The sequence below is a fragment of the Xenopus laevis genome, chromosome 4L, assembly GCF_017654675.1.
Source record: "Xenopus laevis strain J_2021 chromosome 4L, Xenopus_laevis_v10.1, whole genome shotgun sequence".
NCBI classification, from domain to species: domain Eukaryota; kingdom Metazoa; phylum Chordata; class Amphibia; order Anura; family Pipidae; genus Xenopus; species Xenopus laevis.
The window spans coordinates 7,779,386-7,806,112 of NC_054377.1; the positions used below are offsets into that span (position 1 = coordinate 7,779,386).

Sequence of the window (26,727 nt, forward strand, 5' to 3'; positions counted from 1 at the left end):
TTATGAGCTAAGGGGGCCCAATCTGAAGGCCAGTTAGGGGGAGATTTGGGGTGAGTGCTTATTTGTGCCCTGGGTACCCCTGGAACTATAGCAGGGTGACTGTTACCCCAATGTTTCTATATATCTGTAACCTTGTTATGAGCTAAGGGGGCCCAGTCTGAAGGTCAGTTAGGGGGAGATTTGGGGTGAGTGCTTATTTGTACCCTGGGTACCCCTGGAACTATAGCAGGGTGACTGTTACCCCAATGTTTCTATATATCTGTAACCTTGTTATGAGCCAAGGGGGCCCAGTCTGAAGGTCAGTTAGGGGGAGATTTGGGGTGAATGCTTATTTATGCCCTGGGTACCCCTGGAACTATAGTAGGACGACTATTACCCCAGTGTATTGTGTACCCAGTTTGCCACCCCAGTTTCAGTAGGGAATATACAGCCACTGCCCTGTCTACTTTGGAAGTGAGAAGAGCACTTGCAGTTTCACATTAGTAATATCAGTCACTAGGAGGCTGCTTAGGTTATTATCCAAGTTCTCCTGATCTGCAGGTCTATGGCCCAAGAAGCATTTTGCTGGTAATGATGGATTGAAACAGGACGAGCTCTGAGACCCTCCAATCAGACGTCACCTTTTGCTACACTTTTTTTTTATCATTTATACACAAACAGTGATTTAAAAAAAAAGTCACGCTAAAAACAAATAATAATACCTAAGACAGAAAGAAGAAACAAATGAATTACATTATACATAAAATAGTACTTGTTATATAAGATCCCATAACCAGGCCGAGCCCAGACCATGAAGCCTCAATGTACTGAAGATTTTCAGACGGGTCGTCCAGGCTGCGCAGAATTAAGTCTTCCGAATTTAGTGCAATCGGGATATTTACAGCCTCTTCCACAATGAGTACAAACAATTCCTATTTTTCCCCATCACTGAACAGGTTGTAGGATCTGAGGGGGGTCAAATGAAGAGGGAGCGAGACTTGTGGGACTATGAGAGAGGCAGGAGGACACTAGGGGTGCGGGTGAGAAGGGAAGAAATCCGCCGATATCTGAAAAAGAAAGGAGACGTTAAATGGATTCTGTCAGGATTGTGTGTATTTTTTTTAGATGTAATATGGATGCACCGAATCCACGGTTTTGGATTCGGCTGAACCCCCAAGTCCTTTGTGAAAGATCCGAATTTGCATATGCAAATTATGGATGGGAAGGGGAAAACACTTTTTACTTCCTTGTTTTGTGACAAATTTGCATATGCAAATTAGGATTCGGTTTGGCCAGGCAGAAGGATTCGGCCGAATCCGAATCCTGCTGAAAAAGGCAGAATCCTGAACCGAATCCTGGATCCGGTGCATCCCTCGTAATATTGGTGTGTAGGTACTCAATGTAACTGGATGTGTCTCAGTGGGACCTGGATTTTACTATTGAGTGTTGTTCTTAGATCTACCAGGCAGCTGTTATCTTGTGTTAGGGAGCGGTTATCTGGTTACCTTCCCATTGTTCTGTTGTTTGGCTGCTGGGGGGAAAAAGGGAGGGGGTGATATCACTCCAACTTTCAGTACAGCAGTAAAGAGTGATTGAAGTTTATCAGAGCACAAGTCACATGACTGGGGGCAGCTGGGAAATTGACAATATGTCTAGCCCTGTGTCAGATTTCAAAATTGAATATAAAAAAATCTGTTTGCTCTTTTGAGAAACTGGTTTCAGTGTAGAATTCTGCTGGAGCAGCACTATTAACTGATGTGTTTTGAAAAAAATATTTTTCCCATGACAGTATCCCTTTAAGACTTTATCAGTAGGCAATGAGAAGGAGACTAATGGGAATTTAATAACCCGGCAGAGGACAAAACTGTGGGACAAAGGTGACCTTCGGGGGGGGCGCTGAGGCATGTGGAGAAGCATTACATTGTGTTCTGGTTCGGGCGAGAGGGAGGTAGAGAAAAGGGAAGCAGAGGGGAAGGAAGGGATCAGGAATACAAAGTGATGATTTAGATGGAGCCAAGAAGTGGGGGGGGGGGGGGGTTGTTAGATGGGGGGCAGTTGGCAGGAAGAGGATTGGGCTAAGGGAGCAAGTGTCATTTTGCCGTCACATGACACACTAGAGAATATTACCAGCCTATAGTGAGAGTACCAAGAGTTTACACCAGGCCACGTCTAACCTGTATCATTTCATTTGATGAGGAACTACAACTACCAGCATCCCACAGCGGCCAAGAGTTGTAGGCCCAGGGGGTTGGTCTATGTATGGCTCGCTCAAGATTTCTACAATATGGAGCCAATTCCAAAAGCTGTGCTTGGTCACAGACCATATCCAATGGCATCAGACTGCTCTACATTGTACCGAGGGAAGCCATGGGAGGGGGAGGGGGTACAGCAGCCAGGGGCCCCAAGATGGATATGAATAGTTTGCAAGTTGGGAAAGGGATGGAGCTTGTGGGGGAGGGGATGAGTATTGGTGGATCATGGAAAGGTTTGGGAATAATTGGGAAGAGATTGGGGTGGATCAAAAGCTCAGCCATAAGTGTGAGGGACATTTTTTCCCATTGGTCCTATTTTACTTGTTGACAGCCAGGGGGCCAAGAGAACCAACCATTAGAACTCTACTAACCTTGTAGTATGGGGCCCCACGATTATTAATGGTGGTCCTGTGTGTATCATGGAGAGATAGTATTAATGCATTTAAATGCCCTCCCTAAAAAAAAGGCTCTTGCTCAAACCAGCAAGACGGTATTCAGAATTTGGTTAAAGGGGTTGTCCACCTACAAACACTTTTTTTCAGTTCAGCTGGTTTCATATAGTTCACCAGAATTAAATAATTTTTTCCAGTTACTTTCTATTTTCTATTTGCAATTGTTTTTCTAATATTGAAGTGTAAAGTGTAATTTTTCACCTTCCAAAGCAGCTCTGGTAGGGGGGTCGCCGACCCTCTATACTGTTCTAAACTGATACATAAGGTTGATACATTTCTTATCTTTGTCCCTGCTGAGCAGAATCCCTGAGTTTCCTTACAAGCAGTAGTGATATGCAGGCCGGGCCGATACCCGCGGGACCCTCGGATCGGGTGTGTTCGGACTGACCTCACACTCTTTTTCGCGGGCACCATCAAATGCAGGCTTTTCGACTTCCGGGTTCATCTTTTATAGACACTGTGCCTGCTTGCACGGGGCAGGTCGGTGCGGGCCTATAAAAGCAACCTGATGTCACACCTCGCTCCTCCTTCCTCAGCTGTCAGCTCTTGCGCCTCACTCCTCAGCCATTAGTCCTGGGTCCTCGCTCCTCAGCCATCCATCCTGGGTCCTAGCTTCTCCCTCCTCAGTCGTCAGTTTTTACACCTCACTCCTCAGGGTGCGCATATTCAGCCCTGACCCCTGATTATAGTTACTTCTTCTTGCCATTCCTTTTAGCCAATAGGCGTTTTGGGTTTTTTCATGGCAGCAATCAAATTCAAGCTACAGCTGATGGCTGAGGAGGGAGAAGCTAGGACCCAGGACGAATGGCTGAGGAAGGAGGAGTGAGGAGCGAGGACCCAGAACTAATGGCTGAGGAAGGAGGAGTGAGGTAAAAAGGTAATTGAAAAAAGTCTTTATTTCTGGAGAACAATCTGAAAACAACTGAACTGAAAAAGTGTTTGGAAGGTGAACAACTCCTTTAAGGGGGCTGTATACGCCTAGATTGGCCCATGCCGGTGATTGTTAATCTGGTAGTAGAAAGGAGGCAGATGCATTACACACACACTGATGGACTATTAGTAGGAGACACACACACTCACACAGCAGCTGATTGGGATGTCTCATGGGGCTGCCAACCCAGATATGGGCCACAAAGCAATCAATGTAATAGGGGCACAGCCCAATCCCTGTATCCCCAGTGCCAGCCTTTCCTGATGACTGAAGCCTGCACTAATTACAGAAATAAAAATAGTGCTCCCTATAAAGGGAACAGTGACAGATGTGTAGAAGTAATTAAGGCTGGCGTGTGCTACCTGAAGGCTGCCCGCAGGGATGTTATTCTTGCACCCCTACAGCTGCTGTCATGTGTCTGCCAAGTAGAGAAAATATACTGAATTGAAAAGCAGCTTCATCTTCAATTAATTTCATCACTAGTCAATGAGTGGCCACTAGGGGCGTTGTTGTGAAGAGCAGAGCAGGGATACGCTGAATTCATTAGGGACGTGGCTCTTTTCTTGCAGGATTGAGATTGGGTCAAAGCTAAAGATGGAGTGTATCTTTAAAGGGATACTGTCATGGGAAAAAAAATTGCTTTTCAAAACGCATCAGTTAATTCTGCACTGAAATCCGTTTCTCAAAAGAGCAAACAGAATTTTCTATATTTAATTTTAAAATCTGACATGGGGCTAGACATATTGTCAGTTTCCCAGCTGCCCCGAGTCATGTGACTTGTGCTCTGATAAACTTCAGGCCCGCTTTACTGCAAGTCGGAGTGATCTCATCCCTCCCTTTCCCCCCCCCCAGCAGCCTAACAACAGAACAATGGGAATGATGTCGCCAAATGAGCGGATCTCTCCCCGATATGCCCACTCTGAGGTGGGCGATATTGGACTGATCCGATCATGTGCCCAACCACATCAACACATCAACAAACAGATGCGGCTGCGGATTTCTAGTCCGTTCCGATCGACATCGGGCCGACTTTCGGGCACATGTCTATCGTGGAAGCCCCTCAGAGGGCCCCATACACGGGCCGATAAGCTGCCGACTTGGTCTATCGGCAGCTTTAATCGGCTCGTGTATGGCCACCATACTACAAGATGACAGCCTGGTAGATCTAAGAACAACACTCAATAGTAAAATCCAGGTCCCACTGAGACACATTCAGTTACATTTAGTAGGAGAAACAACAGCCTGCCAGAAAGCAGTTCCATCCTAAAGTGCTGACTCTTTCTGAAAGCACATGACCAGGCAAAATGACCTGAGATGCAGCTACACACCAATATTACAACTAAATACACTTGCTGGTTCAGGAATGACATTTTATATTGTAGAGTGAATTATTTGCAGTGTAAATAGTCTCATTTAGAAATAAAAACTACATCAGAAAAATCATGACAGAATCCCTTTAATGGGAATGTGTGAGTTGTGGGAAGCTCTATGGCAGCTTTAAAAGCAACAAGATACACAAACACACAAAAGGGAAAGGGAAGATGAGCTTATAAATAGGACACATTTTTCCTTGGAGGCTTGAAGCCACGTCCCATCCCCCTCATTTACAGCCCAGTAGCCATAAGGTCAGAGGCCTCCTATTCTCTGGCCTGTTTGTATTCAGCTCACACAATAGTCACTCTATCAAGCTCTATAGAGCAAGGGGCCCCTCAGTACAAATGTGATGGAGAATCGATCGGTGTAGTCACTCCCGATAGGAGAATGGTGACACCATATAGAAGGTCCCGGGCTCTAAATCAGTGACAGTGGACCGGTGCGGCTGAACTGTAACATCACAGCTAATGGCGACAATCAGTCTGTCATTCTTGTAATGGGAAGGTTTGGGGTGAAGCTCCAACTCACCTGGAAGGCGAACATCTTCACCAGGGCCCGTTGCCTTTTGGAAGATCGTGAAATCGGTGGTTGGCCGATGCATTGGTTGGGCACCGGTCCTCCCTTCAAAGAGAAAATACAAATAGTTGTGAGTAGCATACAAAAAAAATACTGATAATAGGATATAATAGCAACCAATCAGAAATTAGCACTGATCAGATAAAAAGGGGTTGTTCGCCTTTAAATTAACTTTTAGTATGATGTAGAGACAGATATTCTGAGATAATATGCATTTGGCTTTCATCACAAGATGGTGGTGGAATCCCTAATGTAATATGCTCTGAACGCAGCCAAGATAATAATCCAGCGGAAATTAACAATGGTGCCCATAATGGCTGAATGGATATCAGAAACCACTACTGATCAAAACCAATTCTTGGACGAGCAACTCTCATTTAAGATACCATCGAAGGCCGGAAATCAACTAGATACAGGTATGGGACCTGTTATCCAGAATGCTTGGGATCTTGGGTTTTCTGAATAAGGGATCTTTCCATAATTTGGATCTTCATACCTTAAGTCTACTAGAAAATCATGTAAATATTAAATAAACCCAATCGACCTCCAATAAGGATTAATTATATCTTAGTTGGGATCAAGAACAAGCTACTGTTTTATTATTACACAGAAAAAGAAAATAATTTGGACTTTTTATTTCTAAATGACTGTTTACACTGCAAATAATTCACTCTACAATATAAAATTTCATTCCTGAACCAACAAGTGTATTTAGTTGTAATATTGGTGTGTAGGTGCATCTCAGGTCATTTTGCCTGGTCATGTGATTTCAGAAAGAGCCAGCACTTTAGGATGGAACTGCTTTCTGGCAGGCTGTTGTTTCTCCTACTCAATGTAACTGAATGTGTCTCAGTGGGACCTGGATTTTACTATTGAGTGCTGTTCTTAGATCTACCAGGCAGCTGTTATCTTGTGTTAGGGAGCTGCTATCTGGTTACCTTCCCATTGTTCTGTTGTGAGGCTGCTGGGGGGGAAAGGGAGGGGGTGATATCACTCCAACTTGCAGTACAGCAGTAAAGAGTGATTGAAGTTTATCAGAGCACAAGTCACATGACTGGGGGCAGCTGGGAAACTGACAATATGTCTAGCCCCATGTCAGATTTCAAAATTAATTATAAAAAAAAAATTAGGGATGCATCGAATCCAGGATTCGGATCCTTTTGCCCAGCCGAACCGCATATGCAAATTAGGGGCAGGAAGGTCAATTGTGTGACTTTTTGTCACAAAACCAGGAAGTAAAAAAATGTTTTTCCACCCCTAATTTGCATATGCAAATTAGGGTTCGGTATTCTGCAGACTCTTTCGCGAAGGATTCGGCCGAATCTAAAATAGTGGATTCAGTGCATCCCTACAGAAAAATAAATCTGTTTGCTCTTTTGAGAAACGGATTTCAGTGCAGAATTCTGCTGGAGCAGCTCTATTAACGGATGTTTTTTTGAAAAGAAAAACATTTTTTCCCATGACAGTATCCCTTTAGAGTTAGGCCACACTGGGCGTTTTGGGGAGATTTGGTCGCCTGTCGACTAATCACCTCATCTTTGCGGCGACCTATCTCCCCAAACGCCTTCCCTGACTTTGCGCCGGCTAAAATGAAAAAACGCAGTTCGGAAAACTAATCGCCGCATGTGATTAGCGCCTATGTTTTTTTCATTTTAGCCGGCGCAGAGTCAAGGAAGGCGTTTGGGGAGATTGGTCGCCACAAAGAAGAGGCGATTAGTAGCCAGGCGACCAAATATCCCCAAAACTCCCAGTGTGGCCTTCAGAGCAGCAAAAGATAAGGTAGAGAGATGCATCTCCTTTTTGGCCAAAATCAGCCCAATTCTAAACAGGCATGGCAAGCTTTACTATGACTGCCAGGTAGGAAGAGTGAAATCATGAATAATAATAACAGTGGGAATGGGGTCACCAGGGTGAAAATGCAAATTGCTATTAAATGACGAGGTAATTAGGGGTTTAGCAAAGCAATGTAAAACCCCAAATTATAACCGTGTCACAGGCCATTAGGAAATAAATCCGTGCCGAGTAATGACAGGTAGGGACCATGGTTCATATTTACTGACGGTGGGAAAAAACAAATCTCCACCTTTTTCTACTTTTTTTTGTCCCCTGGGGGTGAAAAATAAATCACTTCCTTTTTATTTGTTTTACTTGTTTTCCCCTGAGGGAACTTTCCTCTTTCTGTAATTAACTCTTCTTTGTCAAAACATTTTGCCTGGGGGGGGGGAATGTTCCCTTTTGCAGAGTGAGAATTTTCTATAGGAAAAGAAACTGCCAAAATGTAGTATATCTTCCCCATGCTGCAGTCTGGAGGTTCAGCCATTTATGTAAATAGGGGACCACAAGTTTGGGTGAATAACCTGCGACCCCACCAGTCTGCCCTGAGAGTGATATTTAGAGACAATTTGCAATTGGTTTTCATTTTTTAGTATTTGTGGTTTTTGAGTTATTTAGCTTTTTATTCAGCAGCTCTCCAGTTTGTAATTTCAGAAATCTGGTTGCTAAGGTCCAAATTCCCCTAGCAACCATGCATTGATTTGAATAAGAGACTGGACTATGAATAGGAGAGGCCTGAATAGAAAGATGAGTAATAAAAAGTAGCAATAACGATAAATGTGTAGCCTTACAGAGCATTTGTTTTTAGATGGGGTCAGTGACCCCTATTTGAAAGCTGGAAAGAGTCAGAAAAAGGCAAATAATTCTAAAATTACAAAAAATTAAAATAATGAAGACCAATTGAAGAGTTGCTTAGTATTGGCCATTGTATAACATACTTAAAGTTAACTTAAAGGTGAACCACCCCTTTAAATCATTCAATTGCACAGACTTCTTTTAAAATCACCCTGGTATGGGATCCATTATCTGGAAACCCGTTATTCAGAAAACTCTGAATTATAGAAAGGCCACCTTCCATAGACTCCATCTTATCCAAATAATCCAAATTTTTAAAAAGAATTCCCTTCTTCTCTGTAATAATTAGGGATGTACGGTTATGCACCGAATCCAGGATTAGGTACAGGATTCGATCAGGATTTGGATTCAGCCGAATCCTTCTGCCTGTCTGAACCAAATCCAAATCCTAATTTGCATATGCAATTTAGGGGCGGGGAGGGAAATTAAGTGACTTTTTGTCACAAAACAAGGAAGTAAAAAAAGTTTTCCCCTTCCCACCCCTAATTTGCATGTGCAAAACAGGATTCGGTTCCGTATTCGGCCGAATCTTTCGCGAAGGATTCGGGGGTTGGACCAAATCTAAAATAGTGGATTCGGTGCATCCCTAGTAATAATAAAACAGTAACTTGTACTTGATCCCAACTAAGATATAATTAATCCTTATTGGAAACAAAATCAGCCTATTGGGTTAATTTCATGTTTACATGATTTTCTAGTAGAATTAAGGTATGAAGATCCAAATTACAGAAAGATCCATTATCTTGAAATCCCCAGCTCCCGAGCATTTTGGATAACAGGTCACATTCCTGTTTATCATAGAGAGTCTTTCTATGAATACAGGTATTGGATCTGTTATCCGGAAACCCGTTATCCAGAAAACAACGAATTACGGAATGACAATCTCCCATAGACTCCATTTTATCCAAATAATCCAACTTTTTAAAAATGATTTCCTATTTCTCTGTAATAATAAAACAGCAGCTTGTACTTGATCCCAACTAAGATATAATTAATTCTTATTGGAAGCAAAACCAGCCTATTGGGTTTATATAATGTTTACGTGATTTTCTAGTAGACTTAAGGTATGAAGATCCAAATTACGAAAAGATCTATTATCCTGAAAACTCCAGGTCCCGATCATTCTGGATAGGTAAGTCCCATACCTGTATAACTTTAGTAACCAAGTCAAAAGGGGTCCAACCCTGTACGGGGCTGATACCCGCAGCACAATGAATAAGCAGAGAAATGTTTTTTGTTGCTGTGGCGAAACCCTTTCCCTGCACGGGTGTCCCGACTAATTTCCATGTTATTTCGGGGAGCAGATGCACTGCCTTCCCTGCTCTTGGCTCTGGCTGTTTCATGAGGAGGAAAATGACAGGGAATTGTTAATGGAGGCATAAAACGCATGAGGGTTTCCTTTCATTGGCTCCAGACGCGTCTCTGTATGAGATGGGAAAGATCAAGCTGTGCCGGAGACATGCAGATAAAAAAGGCAGCGGCCACAATCTGCCTCTCGAGGGGAAGATGCTCCGAAGTCTAATCCTCTTCAGGCCATTTCTTTTTATCTGGGAGAAACCACAGCGCTCGCATTGATGTCGAATTGAAATCCCTCTCTGCAAAACATACGCTGCCAGAAACCCCGCATACCTGCTCAAATGGAGCCTCCCGATATAGGGCAGAGACACACGTGGAGATTCGGGGATATTTAGTCACCGCCGACAAATCTCCTCTTCTTCGGGCGACTAATCTCCCCGAATTGCCTTTCCCGCTGGCAGGATGGCACTCGGAGCGCTTCATTTTCCGAAGTCGTCCGAAGTTTACCCGTCAAAACGCTCTGAGTGCCATCCCTACAGCGATTTAGATTCTAGTTGGCGGGAAGGCAGTTCAGGGGAGATTAGTCGCCCAAAGAAGAGGCGATTTGTCGCCGGGCGATTAATCTCCCCGAATCTCCTCGTGTGTCTCTGCCCATATGCTGAAAACTTTATCCCAATCCACTTGCCCCCCAATACTTAAAGGGGTAGTTCACCTTTAAGTTAACTTTTAGTATGTTATAGAATGACTAATTCTAAGCAACTTTCCAATTGGTCTTCATTTTTTCCTTTTTATAGTAATTATTTGTCTTTTTTTCTTCTGACTCTTCCCAGGTTTTAAATGGGGGTCACTGACCCCATCTAAAAAACAAATGCTCTGTAAAGCTATAATTTTTGTTGCTATCACTATTTATTACTCATCTTTCTATTCATATTCCAGTATCTTATGCAAATCAATGCATGGTTGCTAGTAGGGATGCACCAAATCCAGGATTCGGTTCGGCCTTTTTCAGCAGGATTCGGATTCGGCCAAATTCTTCTGCCCAGCTGAACCAAATCCGAATCCTAAGGCGGAAAGGAAATCATGTGACTTTTTGTCACAAAAGAACTAAAAAATGTTTTTCCCTTCACACCCATAATTTGCATATGCAAATTAGGATTTGGATTCAGTTCAGTATTCAGACAAATCTTTTGCGAAGGATTCGGCCGAATCCAAAATAGTGGATTTGGTGCATCCCTAGTTGCTAGTAGGGATGCATTCGGTTCAGGAATTTGGCCAGGATTCGGCCAAATCCTTGTACCTGGCCGAAACTACTCCAAATTTGCATATGTAAATTAAGGGCGGGAAGGGAAATCATGGGACTTTTCGAAAAAAAAAAATGTTTCCACTTTTTCCTTTTCCGGTCCTAATTTGCATATGCAAATTATGATTCGTATTCGGTTCGGTATTCAGATGAATCTTTCACAAAGGATTCGGCCGAATCTCAAATAGCGGATTTGGTTCATCCCTAGTTGCTAGGATAATTTGCACCCTAGCAACCAGATTGCTGAAATTGCAAGCTGCTGAATAAAAAGCAAAATAACTCAAAAACCATAAATAATACAATTTGTGAGCAACTCCTTTCCATATAATCCATGTAACCTTATATATAATAGATTAAATCCCATCAGGCGAAGCTAATAATATGTACTACATTTGTTTATATGAGAAATCAGGTGTTGGTAAATAATTAAACCAATGATAGAACCTGAGTGCTCGTCTGAGATCCCATTGCAGGGTGAGAATTATTCCAAGTATAATACCCCAGAACACACAGCAGGATAAATACAGTGCCAATTCCATATATAATACCCCAGAACACACAGCAGATAAATACAGTGCCAATTCCATATATAATACCCCAGAACACACAGCAGGATAAATACAGTGCCAATTCCATATATAATACCCCAGAACACACAGCAGATAAATACAGTGCCAATTCCATATATAATACCCCAGAACACACAGCAGATAAATACAGTGCCAATTCCATATATAATACCCCAGAACACACAGCAGGATAAATACAGTGCCAATTCCATATATAATACCCCAGAACACATGGCAGGATAAATACAGTGCCAATTCCATGTATAATACCCCAGAACACACAGAAGGATAAATACAGTGTCAATTCCATATATAATACCCCAGAACACATGGCAGGATAAATACAGTGCCAATTCCATATAGAATACCCAGAACACATGGCAGAATAAATACAGTACCAATTCCATATATAATACTCCAGAACACACAGCAGGATAAATACAGTGCCAATTCCATGTATAATACCCCAGAACACACAGCAGATAAATACAGTGCCAATTCCATGTATAATACCCCAGAACACACAGCATGATAAATACAGTGCCAATTCCATATATAATACCCCAGAACACACAGCAGATAAATACAGTGCCAATTCCATATATAATACCCCAGAACACATAACAGGATAAATACAGTGTCAATTCCACATACAATACCCCCAGAACACACAGCAGGATAAATACAGTGCCAATTCCATATATAATACCCCAGAACACATGGCAGGATAAATACAGTGCCAATTCCATGTATAATACCCCAGAACACACAGCAGGATAAATACAGTGTCAATTCCACATACAATACCCCCAGAACACACAGCAGGATAAATACAGTGCCAATTCCATATATAATACCCCGGAACACGTGGCAGGATAAATACAGTGCCAATTCCACGTATAATACCCCAGAACACACGGCAGGATAAATACAGTGCCAATTCCATATATAATACCCCAAAAAAACATGAGAAAATGAATATAGGGCCAACTACATTTATAATACTTCTGCCAACACACACACAGAACGAGGTGGGGGGAAGTTGTGTGAATTAAAGAATGTAGATAAACTCTCCCCCAAGAATTTAAAGGCTATCTAAACCCCAATCTTTGGCTGTTATATGAGATACAGGAAGTAACAGCTGGAGGGCTGCAGGTTGGACATCCTTACTGCCACGTATATATATGCCTGTCCTGACAGCGCTCCGCATCCTCAGATTACGGACCCTCGCGTTTATGTAAAATGATAGTGAAAGGCAGTAATATCCCTCTCCCCTGGAGATATTTGATCCTCTGATGTTCCGACTAATGCTAATGTTTCCCTCACATATAATTGAGGTCTGCGGCGGAGGGAATACGCACATATTGTACTGAGTCGCTTAGTCCCTCCTGTCCCTGGGAAATTGATGGTTATTCATCTAATCTGTACTGAGATGCGAGGGTGGAGCTGGCATGTTACCCAGGAGAGGCAGTCATCTGCACAACACTGAGGGATAAGCGGAGAACGATGTTTACACGCCGACCCCCCATAGAATTCCATAAATATAGATGGAGCTGCTCTCCGAATATGTCTGTGAAATAGAAAAGAAAAGGGAAGGGGACACTCGAGTGCCATCCCGCCGGCAATTTAGATTCTAGCCGACGAGGAGGCAGTTTTGGGAGATTAGTCGCCCGAAGAAGAGCCGATTTGTCGCCGGGCAACTAATATTCCCAAATCTTCTCGTCTGTCTCTAAGGCAATTTAGGACAAACCAACGTCCACCTTGTTTCTGGTAAATCATCCTCTACCTGTAAACACCACCAGTACAGGTATGGGACCGGTTATCCAGAATGATCGGGACCTGGGGTTTTCCGGATAACGGATCTTTCTGTAATTTGGATCTTCATACCTTAAGTCTACTAGAAAATCCTATAAACATTAAATAAACCCAATAGGCTGGTTTTGCTTCCAATAAGGATTAATTATATCTTAGTTGGGATCAAGTACAAGCGACTGTTTTATTATTACACAGAAAAAGGAAATCATTTTTAAAAATATGAATTATTTGGATAAAATGGAGTCTATGGGAGACGGCCTTTCCATAACTCGGAGCTTTCTGGTTAACGGGTTTCCGTACAGGGGTGGTATCCGTTATCCAGAAACACCTTATCCAGAACACTCCAAGTTACAGAAAGCCTGTCTCCCGTAGACTGCATTTTATCCAAAGAGCAGAGAAATCTGATTGTGTCATTTATAATCTGTTTATTTAGGGACAGATTTATCAAAATCCCAGAAGTGTTCTTGGTTTTTGCTCAATTTGTCTTCATGTGTAAAAAATCCCAAGTATGGTTTCCCCTGTCTTATCACTCAGTTTTGTACATTTATTATTACAAGTATGGGACCTGTTATGCAGAATGCTCTGGACCTGGGGCTTTTCCGAATAACGGATCTTTCAGTAATTTGGATCTTTATACCTTAAGAAAATCATGTAAACATGAAATAAACCCAAAAGGCTGGTTTTGCTTCCAATAAGGATAAATTATATCTTAGTTGGGATCAAGTACAAGGGACTGTTTTATTATTACACAGAAATAGGAAATCGTTTTTTGGATAAAATGGAGTCTATGGGAGATGGGCTTTCCGTAATTCTGTGCTTTCTGGATAAAGGGTTTCTGGATAACAGATCCCATACCTGTACAAGGTACTGTTTCTGGTAAATCATTTTAGGGGTCCTCTATCTGTAAATAACATCAGTACATGTATGGGACCCGTTATACAGAATGCTCGGGACCTGGGGTTTTCCAGATAACAGATCTTTACGTAATTTGGATCTTCATACCTAGAAAATCATGTAAACATTAAATAAACCCAAAAGGCTGGTTTTGCTTCCAATAAGGATTAATTATATCTTAGTTAGGATCAAGTACAAGCTACTGTTTTATTATTACACAGAAAGGAAATCATTTTTAATAATTCTGATTATTTGGATAAAATGGAGTCTACGGGAGATGGCCTTTCCGTAAATCAGAGCTTTCTGGATAATGGTTTTCCAGATAACGGATTCCATACCTGTAATAAAAAAAACAGTAGCTTCTACTTTTGGGGCAAAACAATCCTACTGGGTTTATTTAATGTTTACATGATTTTTAGCTTACTTAACGTATGATGATTCAAATTACAGAAGGACCCTTTATCCGGAAAGCCCCAGGTCCAGAGCATTCTGCATAACAGGTCCCATACCTGTAATAACAAATGTACGAAACTGAGTGAAAAAGACAGGGGAAACCATATTTTTTACACATTAAGACAAATTGAGCAAAAAGCAAGAACATTTCTGGGATTTTGATAAATCTGCCCCTAAATAAGCAGATTATAAATGACACAATCAGATTTCTCTGCTGTTTAGTGCAGCCCAGAGACTTGAAAATCAAAGCCTAAAAGATGCAGGAATATTGTTTTGCTTTTTCATATCAAAAAGATATATCTGAGGGATAAAAATAATTTTGAAAAAATAAAATAAATAAATTATATATATATATATATATATATATATATATATATATATATATATATGAGGAAGCAGGTGAAGCCGGATCATCAATCAGCCGCTCTTCTCTCTCACTCACACAAATACTTGTCACTTATTTCACAATAGATTTAATTTGAAAGAATAGAATCCGCCGGGAGACTGGCGCACTGAGAAATATTGCACAGAATGGGGGAAAATGAAGATTTAAAGGCATACAACTGCGGAACGTCTACAGCAATGTTCAATTAGCTACACAGCACGACAGGGTTAATTTCCTAACGCCCCCCGGCCACCAGGTTCCACCCCTGCTGCCTGTTTACTGCTTAAAATGTTTTTTTTTTTCAAAAAACATCAGTTAATAGTGCTACTCCAGCAGAATTCTGCACTGAAATCCATTTCTCAAAAGAGCAAACTGATTTTTTTTTTTATTTCATTTTGAAATCTGACATGGGGCTAGACATATTGTCAGTTTCCCAGCTGCCCCAAGTCATGTGACTTGTGCTCTGATAAACTTCAGTCACTCATTACTGCTGTGCTAGAGTGATATCATCCCCTCCCCTTTCTTTCCCCCCCCCCCCAGCAGCCTAACAACAGAACAATGGGAAGGTAACCAGACAGCAGCTCCCTAACACAAGATAACAGTTGCCTGATAGATCTAAGAACAACACTCAATAGTAAAATCCAGGTCCCACTGAGACACATTTAGTTACATTGAGTAAGAGAAACAACAGCCTGCCAGAAAGCAGTTCCATCCTAAAGTGCTGGCTCTTTCTGAAATCACATGACCAGGCAAAATGACCTGAGATGCACCTACACACCAATTTTACAACTAAAAAAATACACTTGTTGGTTTAGGAATGAAATTTTATATTGTAGAGTGAATTATTTGCAGTGTAAACAGAGTCATTTAGAAATAAAAACTACACCATAAAAATCTACCCCCTATTTCCAGCCTGATCTACCTCTTTGTCATTGTCTCCACTGCTGTCCAGGCCCGGACTGGCAATCTGTGGTTTCTGGCAAATGCCAGAGGGGCTGTTATAAGTTCCCATAGAAAGTCAGTATTTAGTGGGCTGATGGAGGCTGTTAGGGCCTCTATGTGGGCTAATTGGGCCTCTATGTACCTGAAATGCCAGGGCCTATTTTAATTCTCAGTCCGGACCTGCCGCTGTCACTGCTGGAAATTCATTTGTTAAACCAACCCTATTGATGTAATAACTAGGGATGCACCAAAACCACTATTTTGAATTTGGCCGAACTGCCGAATCCTTCGCAAAAGATTCAGCTGAATACCAAACCGAATCCTAATTTGCATATGTAAGTCAGGCGATTTCCCTCCCTGCCCCTAATTTGCATATGCAAATTAGTATTCGGATTCAATTGAGCCGGGCAGAAGGATTCGGCCGAATCCAAATCCTGCTGAAAAAGGCCAAACCCTAGCTGAATCTCGAATTCGGTGCATCCCTAGTAATAACAGACACCAAGTTTGCCCTAAGTCTAGTAACCCATAGCAACCAATATGTAGGTAGCATTTACTGATCATATGAACCTTGCTTCCCAGCAACTAGGGCAGGGCCATTCCCTGAATCCCCCATGAGACAAAATTGCATCCGGAAGCATTTCGGTGGCTGCTTTCGGAAGCCTGTGCTTCCTAGTGGCTCGGAGCTCACTCAATAGTTTCCATTCATCTTGCACTGGTTTCTGTGCTGCCATGTAGTAATTATCTGTATTAATTACTAATCAGCCTTATATTGTGAAATCTCTATTCTATGTGTACTGTATATTGTGAGTGGGTCCCTAAGCTCAGTAAGTGACAGCAGCACAGAGCATGTGCAGTGAATCAGCAGAAAAGAAGATGGGGAGCTACTGGGGCATCTTTGGAGACACAGATCTTTACTGCTAAAGGGCTGTGGTTGCCTTGGGCTTGTACAGAAGCCCAAAACAATGTACAACATTTCTAGCTACTTCTTTAGTTAAACTTTAGTTCTCCTTTAATGATCCATTACACCTCTTTTTCCGGCAGAATTTATTTCAGTTTTTGATTTAAGAAAAATGTACTGTATAGATTTGAAACCGAAACAGGTTCCCGTCTTTTGTTCTATTTTTCTATGACTCCAGGCAGGCTCAACCATTCTCCGGCCCATTCATTGTTCTACAAGGTCTTCAGATTGGGGGAAAAAAAAGCTTTATTTTGACAACACTGCCTCAGCAAGGAGAAAACATGAGTCCATTAGCTGCAAGGCCGGCACTTAGTTACCGTTCCGTATGGGAAGAATGCCGTATTTATTATTTATGGCGCGGCCAATACACAGCACCGCAAGTGTAAATCAGCTCTACGGGAAACAGCTTTGCTCTCTTCCTCGCGCCATAAAAGCCCGGAATACACAAAGAAGCAGTCCTTTCCCTTTTACTGGATCCTATTTGTCTCCTTTCAGTGGCACAAAAGCTCAAAAGTGTCGGCTAATGGATAGAGGACATTAAAAAGTTGGTTCTGCTGCACCCAAAACGGACTAATGGTGACAATACGTTTGCTGCGGGAAACCTGACGGAAGCAAAAAGTTTCAGCTTTGCAGCATTTAATTGTCTGCAGCTGCAAAAAGAGCTGAAAACTAAAAGTCAGAGGGGTTGATGGGAGTTGTAGTTTAACTGCAAGTTTCCCATCACTGCATTGTGAGAAGGCTGTGGTCGGCACCCCGTGGGAAATCATTTGCTAGTTAAACTAATTCACCAAGAATCTACTTGCCAATAATTTTTTTTTAATACCCAGTGCTTCCAATTCACTCTCCCATTACATCCCACTCATTCCAGTTGGGAACTGTAACATACAAAAGGTAAATATATTTTAGATCTAGTTCCATAGAGAAACATCCGCATTCCCCTTATTACATTAAGGTGGTTATTTATTAAAGTCTGAATGCTAAAAACTCGAAAAAAAATGTGGCTTTTTTTTTTTTTTTAATATGAAATCCGAATTTTTAATGGAAAAGAAACTAGACTTTTTCGAGATTTATTATACCCCGAGGATGGAAAAAGTCAGAATCTGGCATCTCAGACCTATCGAGGTTGGATAGAAGTCAATGGGAGAGGTCTCTATCCTATTTGGAAGTTTCTTTGGTATATGGAATTAGCACGACTATTTAGGACAAAAATCTGAAAATTGTGGCTTTTTGGGAAAAAAAAAATCATACGATTCAGGATTTTTGTAATTTTTTTCCTGTTTGTCCCCGATCAGATTAAATTGAGCATTTTTAATAATAATAAGGTCCAATCGTGGATTCTAGTTTGGTTGGACTTTTTTATTTTTTTTATTTTATTAAAATAATAATAAAAATTCAGATTTTGATAAATAAGGTCCCAATTGTCTGTCCTTGCACTTCCCTTCTAGAATGTATTTAAAGGGGTTTAAATAAATGTGAGACAATTTGCAATGGGTTTCCATTTTATTAATATTTGTGGTTTCTCCATTGCTTTTTATTTAACAACTCTCCCATTTGCGATTACAGCCGTCTGGTTGCTAGGATGCAAATTACCCTAACAACCATGCATTGATTCGAATAAGCAACTGGAATATGAATAGGAGAGGCCTGAATAGAGAGATGAACATTAAAATGCAGCAATAACAATTAATGCGTTGTAGCCTTACAGAAGATTTGGTTTCATATAGGGTCAGTGACCCCCATTTGAAAGCTGGAAAGAAGAAGGGAAATAATTCAATAACAAGAAGAAAAAAAATGAGGGCCAATGGAAAATTTGCTTAGATAAAGCCATTCTATAAGATACTTAAATGAGTAGCCTTACATTTGTTTTTTTAGATGGGGTCAGTGACCCCCATTTGAAAGCTGGAAAGAGTCAGACAAAGAAGGGAAATAATTAAAAAACTATAAAATAATAAATAATGAAGACCGATAGAAAAGTTGCCTAGCATTAGTCATTCTGTTACATACTTAAAGTTACACACGCGGCGGTTCATTTTCCGAAGTCACCTCACGAGGAAACTTTGGGCGACTTTGGAAAACAAAATTAGTTGCCGCAAAAACGAGGCGATTAGTCGCCAGGCGACCAAATGCCTCAAAACGCCCAGTATGGCCTGACCCTAACAGTGAATTAGATGGACCCAACGTTCCCCTGGGGCACTTTATAATGATGTGAGCAATAATGATACAGGTATGGGATCAGTTATCCGGAAACCCATTATCCAGAAAGCTCAGAATTACGGAAAGACCATCTCCCATAGACTCAATTTTAAACAAATAATCCAAATTTTTAAAAATGATTTCCTTTTTCTGTGTAATAATAAAACAGTAGCTTGAACTTGATCTAAACTAAGATATAATTAATCCTTATTGGAAGCAGAACCAGCCTATTGGGTTTATTTAATGTTTACATGATTTTCTAGTAGGCTTAAGTTATGAAGATCCAAATTACGGAAAGATCCGTTATCCGGAAAACCCCAGGTCCCAAGCATTCTGGATAATAGGTCCCAGCCCTGTAATTATATTAAACAAAGGCAACTGCTGCAATATCAAAGGCTGAGGAGGTAGGTGTTTTTGTACGAGACAGAGAATAATTATTGAAGCAATAATTGAAACAAGGATTGTATAATAATAATAATAGAGATCATTTTGATGACCCAGTTTAATCTCATTAAAGAAGGCCTGGTTCGTTAGGAAGAAACGTATCTGTGGATATCATGCCATTCCTAACGAGCAGAGAGAAGTCACGTTTCTGGCAGCTTCGTTGAGAGAGTCAAGCAGCAATGCCAAGTTAATTAGCCAAAATCATGCAGAACGAGCAGACACCAACCCGGTGGCCCCATCAAACTCAACCTACGCGGCATTAATCATATCCCGGCCGCCAGCTCTCTCTCTTCACTTGTCCTTTAGGAGAAATAATGGCTGGCAAATGTCACAGAAGGCCACGCTAAAACGCTACCCGTAAAGCTATTGACCCGCTGCCATTTTGACTTCCCTTGGACGCATTTTGTACGATTTCCTCGCTGTCTCTACGGTTCCTGGACGTCCCACCTAAGGGATATTAAACTCACTGATGAGTCGGAGTTATCCGAAGACTCAGACGTGGGCTCAGACAGGGAGAATGTCGCAAACACTGCCCCGATTTGTCGGATATAACTGGCTTGTGCCCAAAGGGCAGGATTTGAATGATTGCAATTAAAGGAGTTCTTCCCCTTTGAATTAACTTTTAGTATGATATTACAGGGCAGATTTATCAAGGGTCGAATTTCGAAGTTAAAAATACTTCGAAATGCGACCATCGAATTTAAAGACTTCAAATTTGAATATCGAATTCGAACTTTTTTCATCAAATTCGGGTATCCTGCGGTCGAAGTAAAATCGCTAGATCGAACGATTAAATCGATCAATTTGAACGATTTTATCGTACGATCGAACGATTTTACGTTGACTCCAAAAAACGTAGAAAAATGCTGTAGAAGGTCCCCATAGGCTAACATAGCACTTCGGCAGGTTTAATTTGGCGAAGTATTGAAGTCGAAGTTTTTTTTAAAGAGACAGTACTTCGATTATCGAATGGTCGAATATTCGAAAGATTAAAAGGTGTTTTACCAGCTAGGCCGGTAAAATACCGGCCGGGTGGCAACCTTGTTATTTGTGGTTTTTGAGTTATTTCGTTTTTTATTCAGCAGCTCTCTAGTTTGCAGTTTCCACTATCTGGTTGCTAGGGTCCGAATTACCCTAGCAACCATGCATTGATTTGAATAAGAGACCGGAATATTAATAGGAGATGGCCTGAATAAAGAAAGATTACTAAACAGCGGAAGTAACAATAAGGGGGTTATTTATTAATGTCCGAATGTAAAAACTCAAAAAAAATGTAAAAAACTTTCGAGATTAATTATACCCCGAGGATGGAAAAAGTCAGAATCTGAAAATTCTCCATCTCAGACCTGAAGAAGTTGTATATAAGCCAATGGGAGAGTTCCCTATCCTATTTGGAAGTTTCTGTGGTCTGTGCTGGAATTAGCCCGTCTTTTTCTGGCAAAAATCTGACTATTTCGGACTTTTTGGGAAAAAGCCCAAAAAAATCCCCAGATAAAAAAACCCTTTTATTGCGTTTTTCCCCGATCCGATTATATCGTGCTTTTTAATAATAAATAAGGTCAAATTGTGGATTGTAGTTCGCTCTGACTTTTTAAAATAAAATTATCAGAAAAATTTGGATTTTGATAAGTAACCCCCTAAATGTGTAGCCTTAAAGAACATTTTTTTTTTAAGATGGCGTGACCCTCCTATTTGAAAGCCGGAAAGAAGAAGAAGAGTCTGATTAAGAGACTGGAATATGACTAGGAGAGGCCTGAGTAGAAAGATTAGTAATAAAAAGTAGCAATAAAAATACATTTGTAGCCTTACAGAGCATTTGTTTTTAGGTGGGGTCAGCGACCCCCATTTGAAAACTGGAAAGAGTCAGAAAAAGAAGGCAAATAATTAAAAGGCTAAAAGTTGCTTAGAATTAGCCATTCCAACACATACTAACCACCCCCAAACGACCCTTAAAAAGTGCCACCAGGAATAAAGCAAGTGGTTGTCACTTCCGAGCCCATGTTTGGCTACGGGAATCCTGCTCTGGCCTGGGTGCAGTTGTTGGGATACAAATATAGACCAGGAATGCTCGGCTACAAGGGGTATTTGACAGCTCACAGCTTGATACTCCCTGGGATTAACAAAGACTTTGATAAGGAGGAGAGAGCTGCTCAGAGTTCCCTGGTGATAGGGGAAAGTAGGGGTCAGCTGGGGATCCTATTACTGACCCGGGGGTCAGAGGTTTCCTGTAGGGGCAAATTCTTCACAGCAGTTGATTAGATAGCGACTGCTGAAGGGTGAACATTGCTGATATAAAACATTAGTACAGGTATGGGACCTGTTACTCAGAATGATCGGGACCTGGGGCTTTCCAGATAATGGATCTTCATGCCTTAAGTCTACTAGAAAATCATATAAACATTAAATAAAGCCAATAGGCTGGGTTTGCCTCCGATACGGATTAATTATATCTTAGTTGGGATCAAGTACAAGTTACCGTTTTATTATTACACAGAAAAAGGAAATCATTTTTAAAAATATGAATTATTTGGATAAAATGGAGCCCGTGGGATACGGCCTTTCTGTAATTCGGAGCTTTCTGGATAACGGGTTTCCAGATAACGGATCCAATCCCTGTACAGTCCTACACTACATCCTACTATCCTCCTCTACCTTGGATCTTCCTATGGGCACAGCTGTGGCTCCAGCATCCTCAGCAGGAGTTGTTTTTGGCTGAAATTCTGAGAAACATTATAGGATAAGCCTAGTCCCTCTACTTATGAACTCATACCTCACCCAACAACCTCTTGCATTTAAAGCTCCTCGGGGCTCCCACGGTGCTGTCCCCCCTTTGGGGAATGCTGGGACTTGTAGTCCCCCCTACGTTCCCCCCTCTGTTGCTGGGGTTCCATGGCAAATGTTCTCTTTGGCTGCCATATTGCCTCTCTGTAGAGGGAACACACTATGCAAATGCAACTAAAGAAAGCAGTATGGCAGCTCCTTTGAAACATACATATGTTACAGAATGTATTATCTATGCACATGATAAACTACTGGTGCATACCAATACACATATTCATACATACTGTTCTGTGTGTTTTCAATCAGATTCATTGATCTCAGTCCCTTGCACAGGAACAGGCTGGCAATACTGAGAATCGGTGCAATAAAAGGGAACTATTGAGGTGGATATGTACAGACACAACTCAAAGGAATGTTGTTGCATCTTTGCTTTTATCAGGCGTCAGGGAAGACTTGGTTGGTACAGAGCGGCGACAGCAGGGGTCGGATAGAAATCTCCATACGGAATGCAGCTCCAGTGTGATCTATTTTAAATCCATGTGCTGCTTCTAATGGTCTTAAAGGGGCAGTTCAACATTAAGGGTCAGGGCACACAGGCAGATTCGTCGTCCGGCAACAAATCGCCTCTTCTTTGGGGCAACTAATCTCCCCGGCTAAAATGTAAATCGCTGGCCGGATGGCACTCAGCACAATTCGTTTTCCGAAGTTGCCCGTCAGGCAACTTCAGAAAACAAACCGCCCATTCCGTCGGCTGCCAACTTCGGGCGACTTCTGAAAACGAATCGCTCCGAGTGCCATCCAGCCGGCGATTTTCATTTTAGCCGGCGGGAAGGCAGTTTGGCAAGATTAGTTGCCCCGAAGAGAGGAGACTAATCTCCCTGTGTGCCCTGACCCTAAAGGAGAACTAACCCCCCAATAAAAAAAGCCCCTACCTACTACCCTAGATAGCCCCCCACCCTGCTTCCCCCCCCCCACATAGTTCATTACCCCTGAAAGTGTCCCGAATACATTGCTCACGTATTGATGCAGAGTGAGCGCAGTGGAGCTCATGGCGCCATCTTACAGAACTTCAGTCTTCATTTGTAATTGGCGCATGCGCAGTCTTCCAGTTCATAGCTACTGAGCATGTGCAAAAAAGACAGCGCACATGAGCTCCCATGCACTTACGTTGGCCGTAGACGCACAGATAATATCATGTGAAAATTTGTTTTGTACGATTTTATCTGTGCGTCTATGGCCAGCTTAAGTGCATCGGTGTCTGGTGGAAAAAGAGCCAATTGATATCGGCAGAAGACTTGGATATCGGTCGGCTCGTCGGTCGAGCTGGACAGAAAATTTTGATTGGGCGCCTTTCACGGCACCAGAACATCGGCCATTGTTATTGCTGAATGGTCAGATACAAGTAGAATTCTATTGTTTCTCTCTGTATATCTGATGATTATAAATCTGACGAGCTCTACACATGTGTATTGAAACGAATGACCTTTCTTTGAAAGATCTTTTCCGAATAAGATCGTAATTGTTATGTCCATGGCCGCCTTTACTCTGCATCGATATGGGAGCAATGTATTCGGGACACTTTCAGGTGTAATGAACTATGTGGGAGTAAAGCAGGGAGGGGGACTATATGGGGTAATAGGTAGGGACTTTTCTTATTGGGAGGTTTAGTTCTCCTTTAACCTAACTTTTAGCATATTATAGAGTGAACAATTGTTCAGCAACATTTTCAATTGTTCTTCACTATTTCTTTTTTATACTTTTTGAATCATTTGCCTTCTTCTTCTGCCGCTTTCTAGCTTACTAATGGGGGTCAGCGACCCCATCTAAAAAACAAATGCTCTGTAAGGCAACAAATGTATTGTTACTTTTTATTTCTCGTCTTTCTATTCAGGCCCTCTCATTCATATTCCAGTCTCTTATTTAAATCGGTGTACCGTTGCCGGGGTAATTTGGACCCTAGCAACCAGATGGCTGAAATCGCAAACTGGAGAGCTGCTGAATAGAAGGCTAAATAACACAAAAACCACAAATAGTATGAAATGAAAACCAATTGCAAATTGTCTACATCATACTAAAATCTAATTTAAAGGTAAACAACACCTTTAATCTTATCATCATTATTCTTGTTAATTATTTTTATTCTGATGGTGGCACCAAGTTTTTTGATAGGCCCATAACTCTATCCCAAGGGGACTATTTGGTGGGCTGCAGAACAGTCAGACTGCATACCAACTAGTTGCCATTTTTCATTAAATTCTCTATTAGAATAACAAGATTAGGCGCTTGTCAACATAAAAAAGTTAAAATGAAGAGAAATGGTTAATATATGGTTACCTGGGAAACAGGAAGTGAAAGGAAGATACCATATGCCATATATCGGCCATGTGTTCTGTTAATATAAGGACAACTCACCGTGGGGGGGGGGAATCATTTTTTATATATAAAGAGACGAATATATTAACTTGTTGAAAAATGTGGGTGAAATTTACAAGGATAAGTGTAACCCATAACAACTATTAGCTTTGACTTACCTACTGAAGCTAAACAAGAGAACAATGATCTGATTGGTTGTTATAATATATATCAGCAATAGAAGCCCATGCCATAATATAAGGACTATATACAATGCACTGCAAGACTGATGGGGATGCACCAAATCCACTATTTTGGATTCGGGCTGAACCCCAGAATCCTTCGCAAAAGATTCGGCCAAATACCAAACCGAATCCGGATCATAATTTGCATATGCAAATTAGGGGTGGGGAGCTGAAAATTTTTTTTACTTCCTTGTTTTGTGACACAAAGTCACGCGATATCCCTCCCCGCCCTTAATTTGGATTTGGTTCGGCCGGGCAGAAGGATTCGGCCGAATCTGAATCCTGCTGAAAAAGGCCGAATCCCGAACCGAACCGAATCCTGGATTCGGTGCTTCCCTAAAGACTGATAATCCCTTACTGTGAAATTCTATTTGGTGTAACTCCATTTATGGAGCTCTAGGTCCCATTACTGTCTGACCAAGGGCATTTCTGTGATTGAGGGACAATAAGGTACAGTGACACGAGAATGTCCCCCTTTGTATGTACACAGATATTGTTTAAGTTATGTGACACTGCAGGCAACATAACGGCTTTTAGTTTGAATTTCCCCAAAATTAAATCAAGGAAAATATATTTTCTTACCTTGATTCTTCTTCTGGGTGCTGGGGAAGGAAGAAAAGTAATTTGTTAACACACCTACTGGAACTCCTCAGCATTCAACATCTATGGGGTAATGTATAAATGGTGCACCCATGTGTAGTAACCAATCAGCAGGAAGCATTTGCTGGTCAGGCGTTTAAAAGCAAACATTTGATTGGTTGTTATTGGTTACTAGACCTGGGGCAAACTTTGCGACTTTTATTTAATTCGCTCTCTAGAGAGCAAACCACCAGAGGCCAGATTCTGTTAGGAAAACTTGTAGTTTGGGATTAATGGACATTTAAAGGGGATGTTCACCTTCCAACACTTTTCTCAGATCAGCGGGTTTTTCCAATTACTTTCTATTTTCTATGTGTGACCATTTTTGTAATAATGAAGTGCAAAGTTTAATTTTTCACCTTCTAAAGCAGCTCTTGGGGGTCGCCGACTGTGTAAACTGTTCTAAATTGATACATTAAGTTGATACATTTGTTATCTTTGTCCCTGCTGAACAGAATCCCTGAGTTTCATTTTAGGCAGTTAGAATTGATACAATAGTTGCTGATACTCCAGAGATGCTGCAGAGAAATGTATCAAGTAAATGTTGCAAAACTTTAAGGGGCAGATTTAAATTTTTAAATTAAAAAAAAAATCGAATTTCGAGCTGTTTTTTTGTAGAAAATCGAAAATTCGAATTTCGAAATTTATCATGTACTGTCCCTTTAAAAATTTAACTTCAAACATTCACCATCTAAAACCTGCCAAAATGGAAAAAAGTGTTGGTTGGAAGGTGAACAACCCCATTTATTCCAAACACTTTTTGGAATGTTCCCCAGAAATAGACTTTTTTCAATTACCTTTCATTTTTTAATTTTTACTGTTTTTGCAAAATCTAAGTTTAAAGTTGAATGTTCGTGTCTCTGAGTCTGGCAGCTCAGTAATTCAGAAGCAGATTCTAAACTGTTACAATTTTGCAACATTGAGTTAATCCATTTCTCAGCAGCATCTCTGGAGTATCAGCAACTATTGTATCAATTCTAACAGCTGCCTGTAATGAAACCCAGAGATTTTGCTCAGCAGGGACAAAATACTAAATGTATCCATTAAGAACAGTTTACAGGGTCGGCGACCCCCCTCCCAGAGCTGCTTCAGAAGGTGAAAAATGACAATTTACACTTCAATATTAGAAAAACGGTCACACATAGAAAATAGAAAGTCATTGGAAAAAGTCGTTATTTCTGGTGATCTAACTGAAAACAAATAGTTGTC

At 41.2% G+C, this 26,727-nt stretch overlaps 1 protein-coding gene across 1 annotated transcript in view; it reads right to left on the reverse strand.

Moving 5' to 3' along the window:
- Nucleotides 1-713: 713 nt before the first annotated feature.
- Nucleotides 714-26,727, reverse strand: part of trim44.L (tripartite motif containing 44 L homeolog) — a 34,166-nt gene continuing 8,152 nt past the window's right edge. Inside the window, exons 4-6 of the mRNA XM_018257322.2 lie at nucleotides 25,462-25,481; nucleotides 5,517-5,609; nucleotides 714-1,046 (exon numbers count right to left, since the gene is read on the reverse strand). Of these exons, the coding sequence (XP_018112811.1) occupies nucleotides 5,534-5,609; nucleotides 25,462-25,481 (96 nt within the window). The 3' untranslated portion in view covers nucleotides 714-1,046; nucleotides 5,517-5,533. The remainder of the gene's footprint in view (nucleotides 1,047-5,516; nucleotides 5,610-25,461; nucleotides 25,482-26,727) is intronic.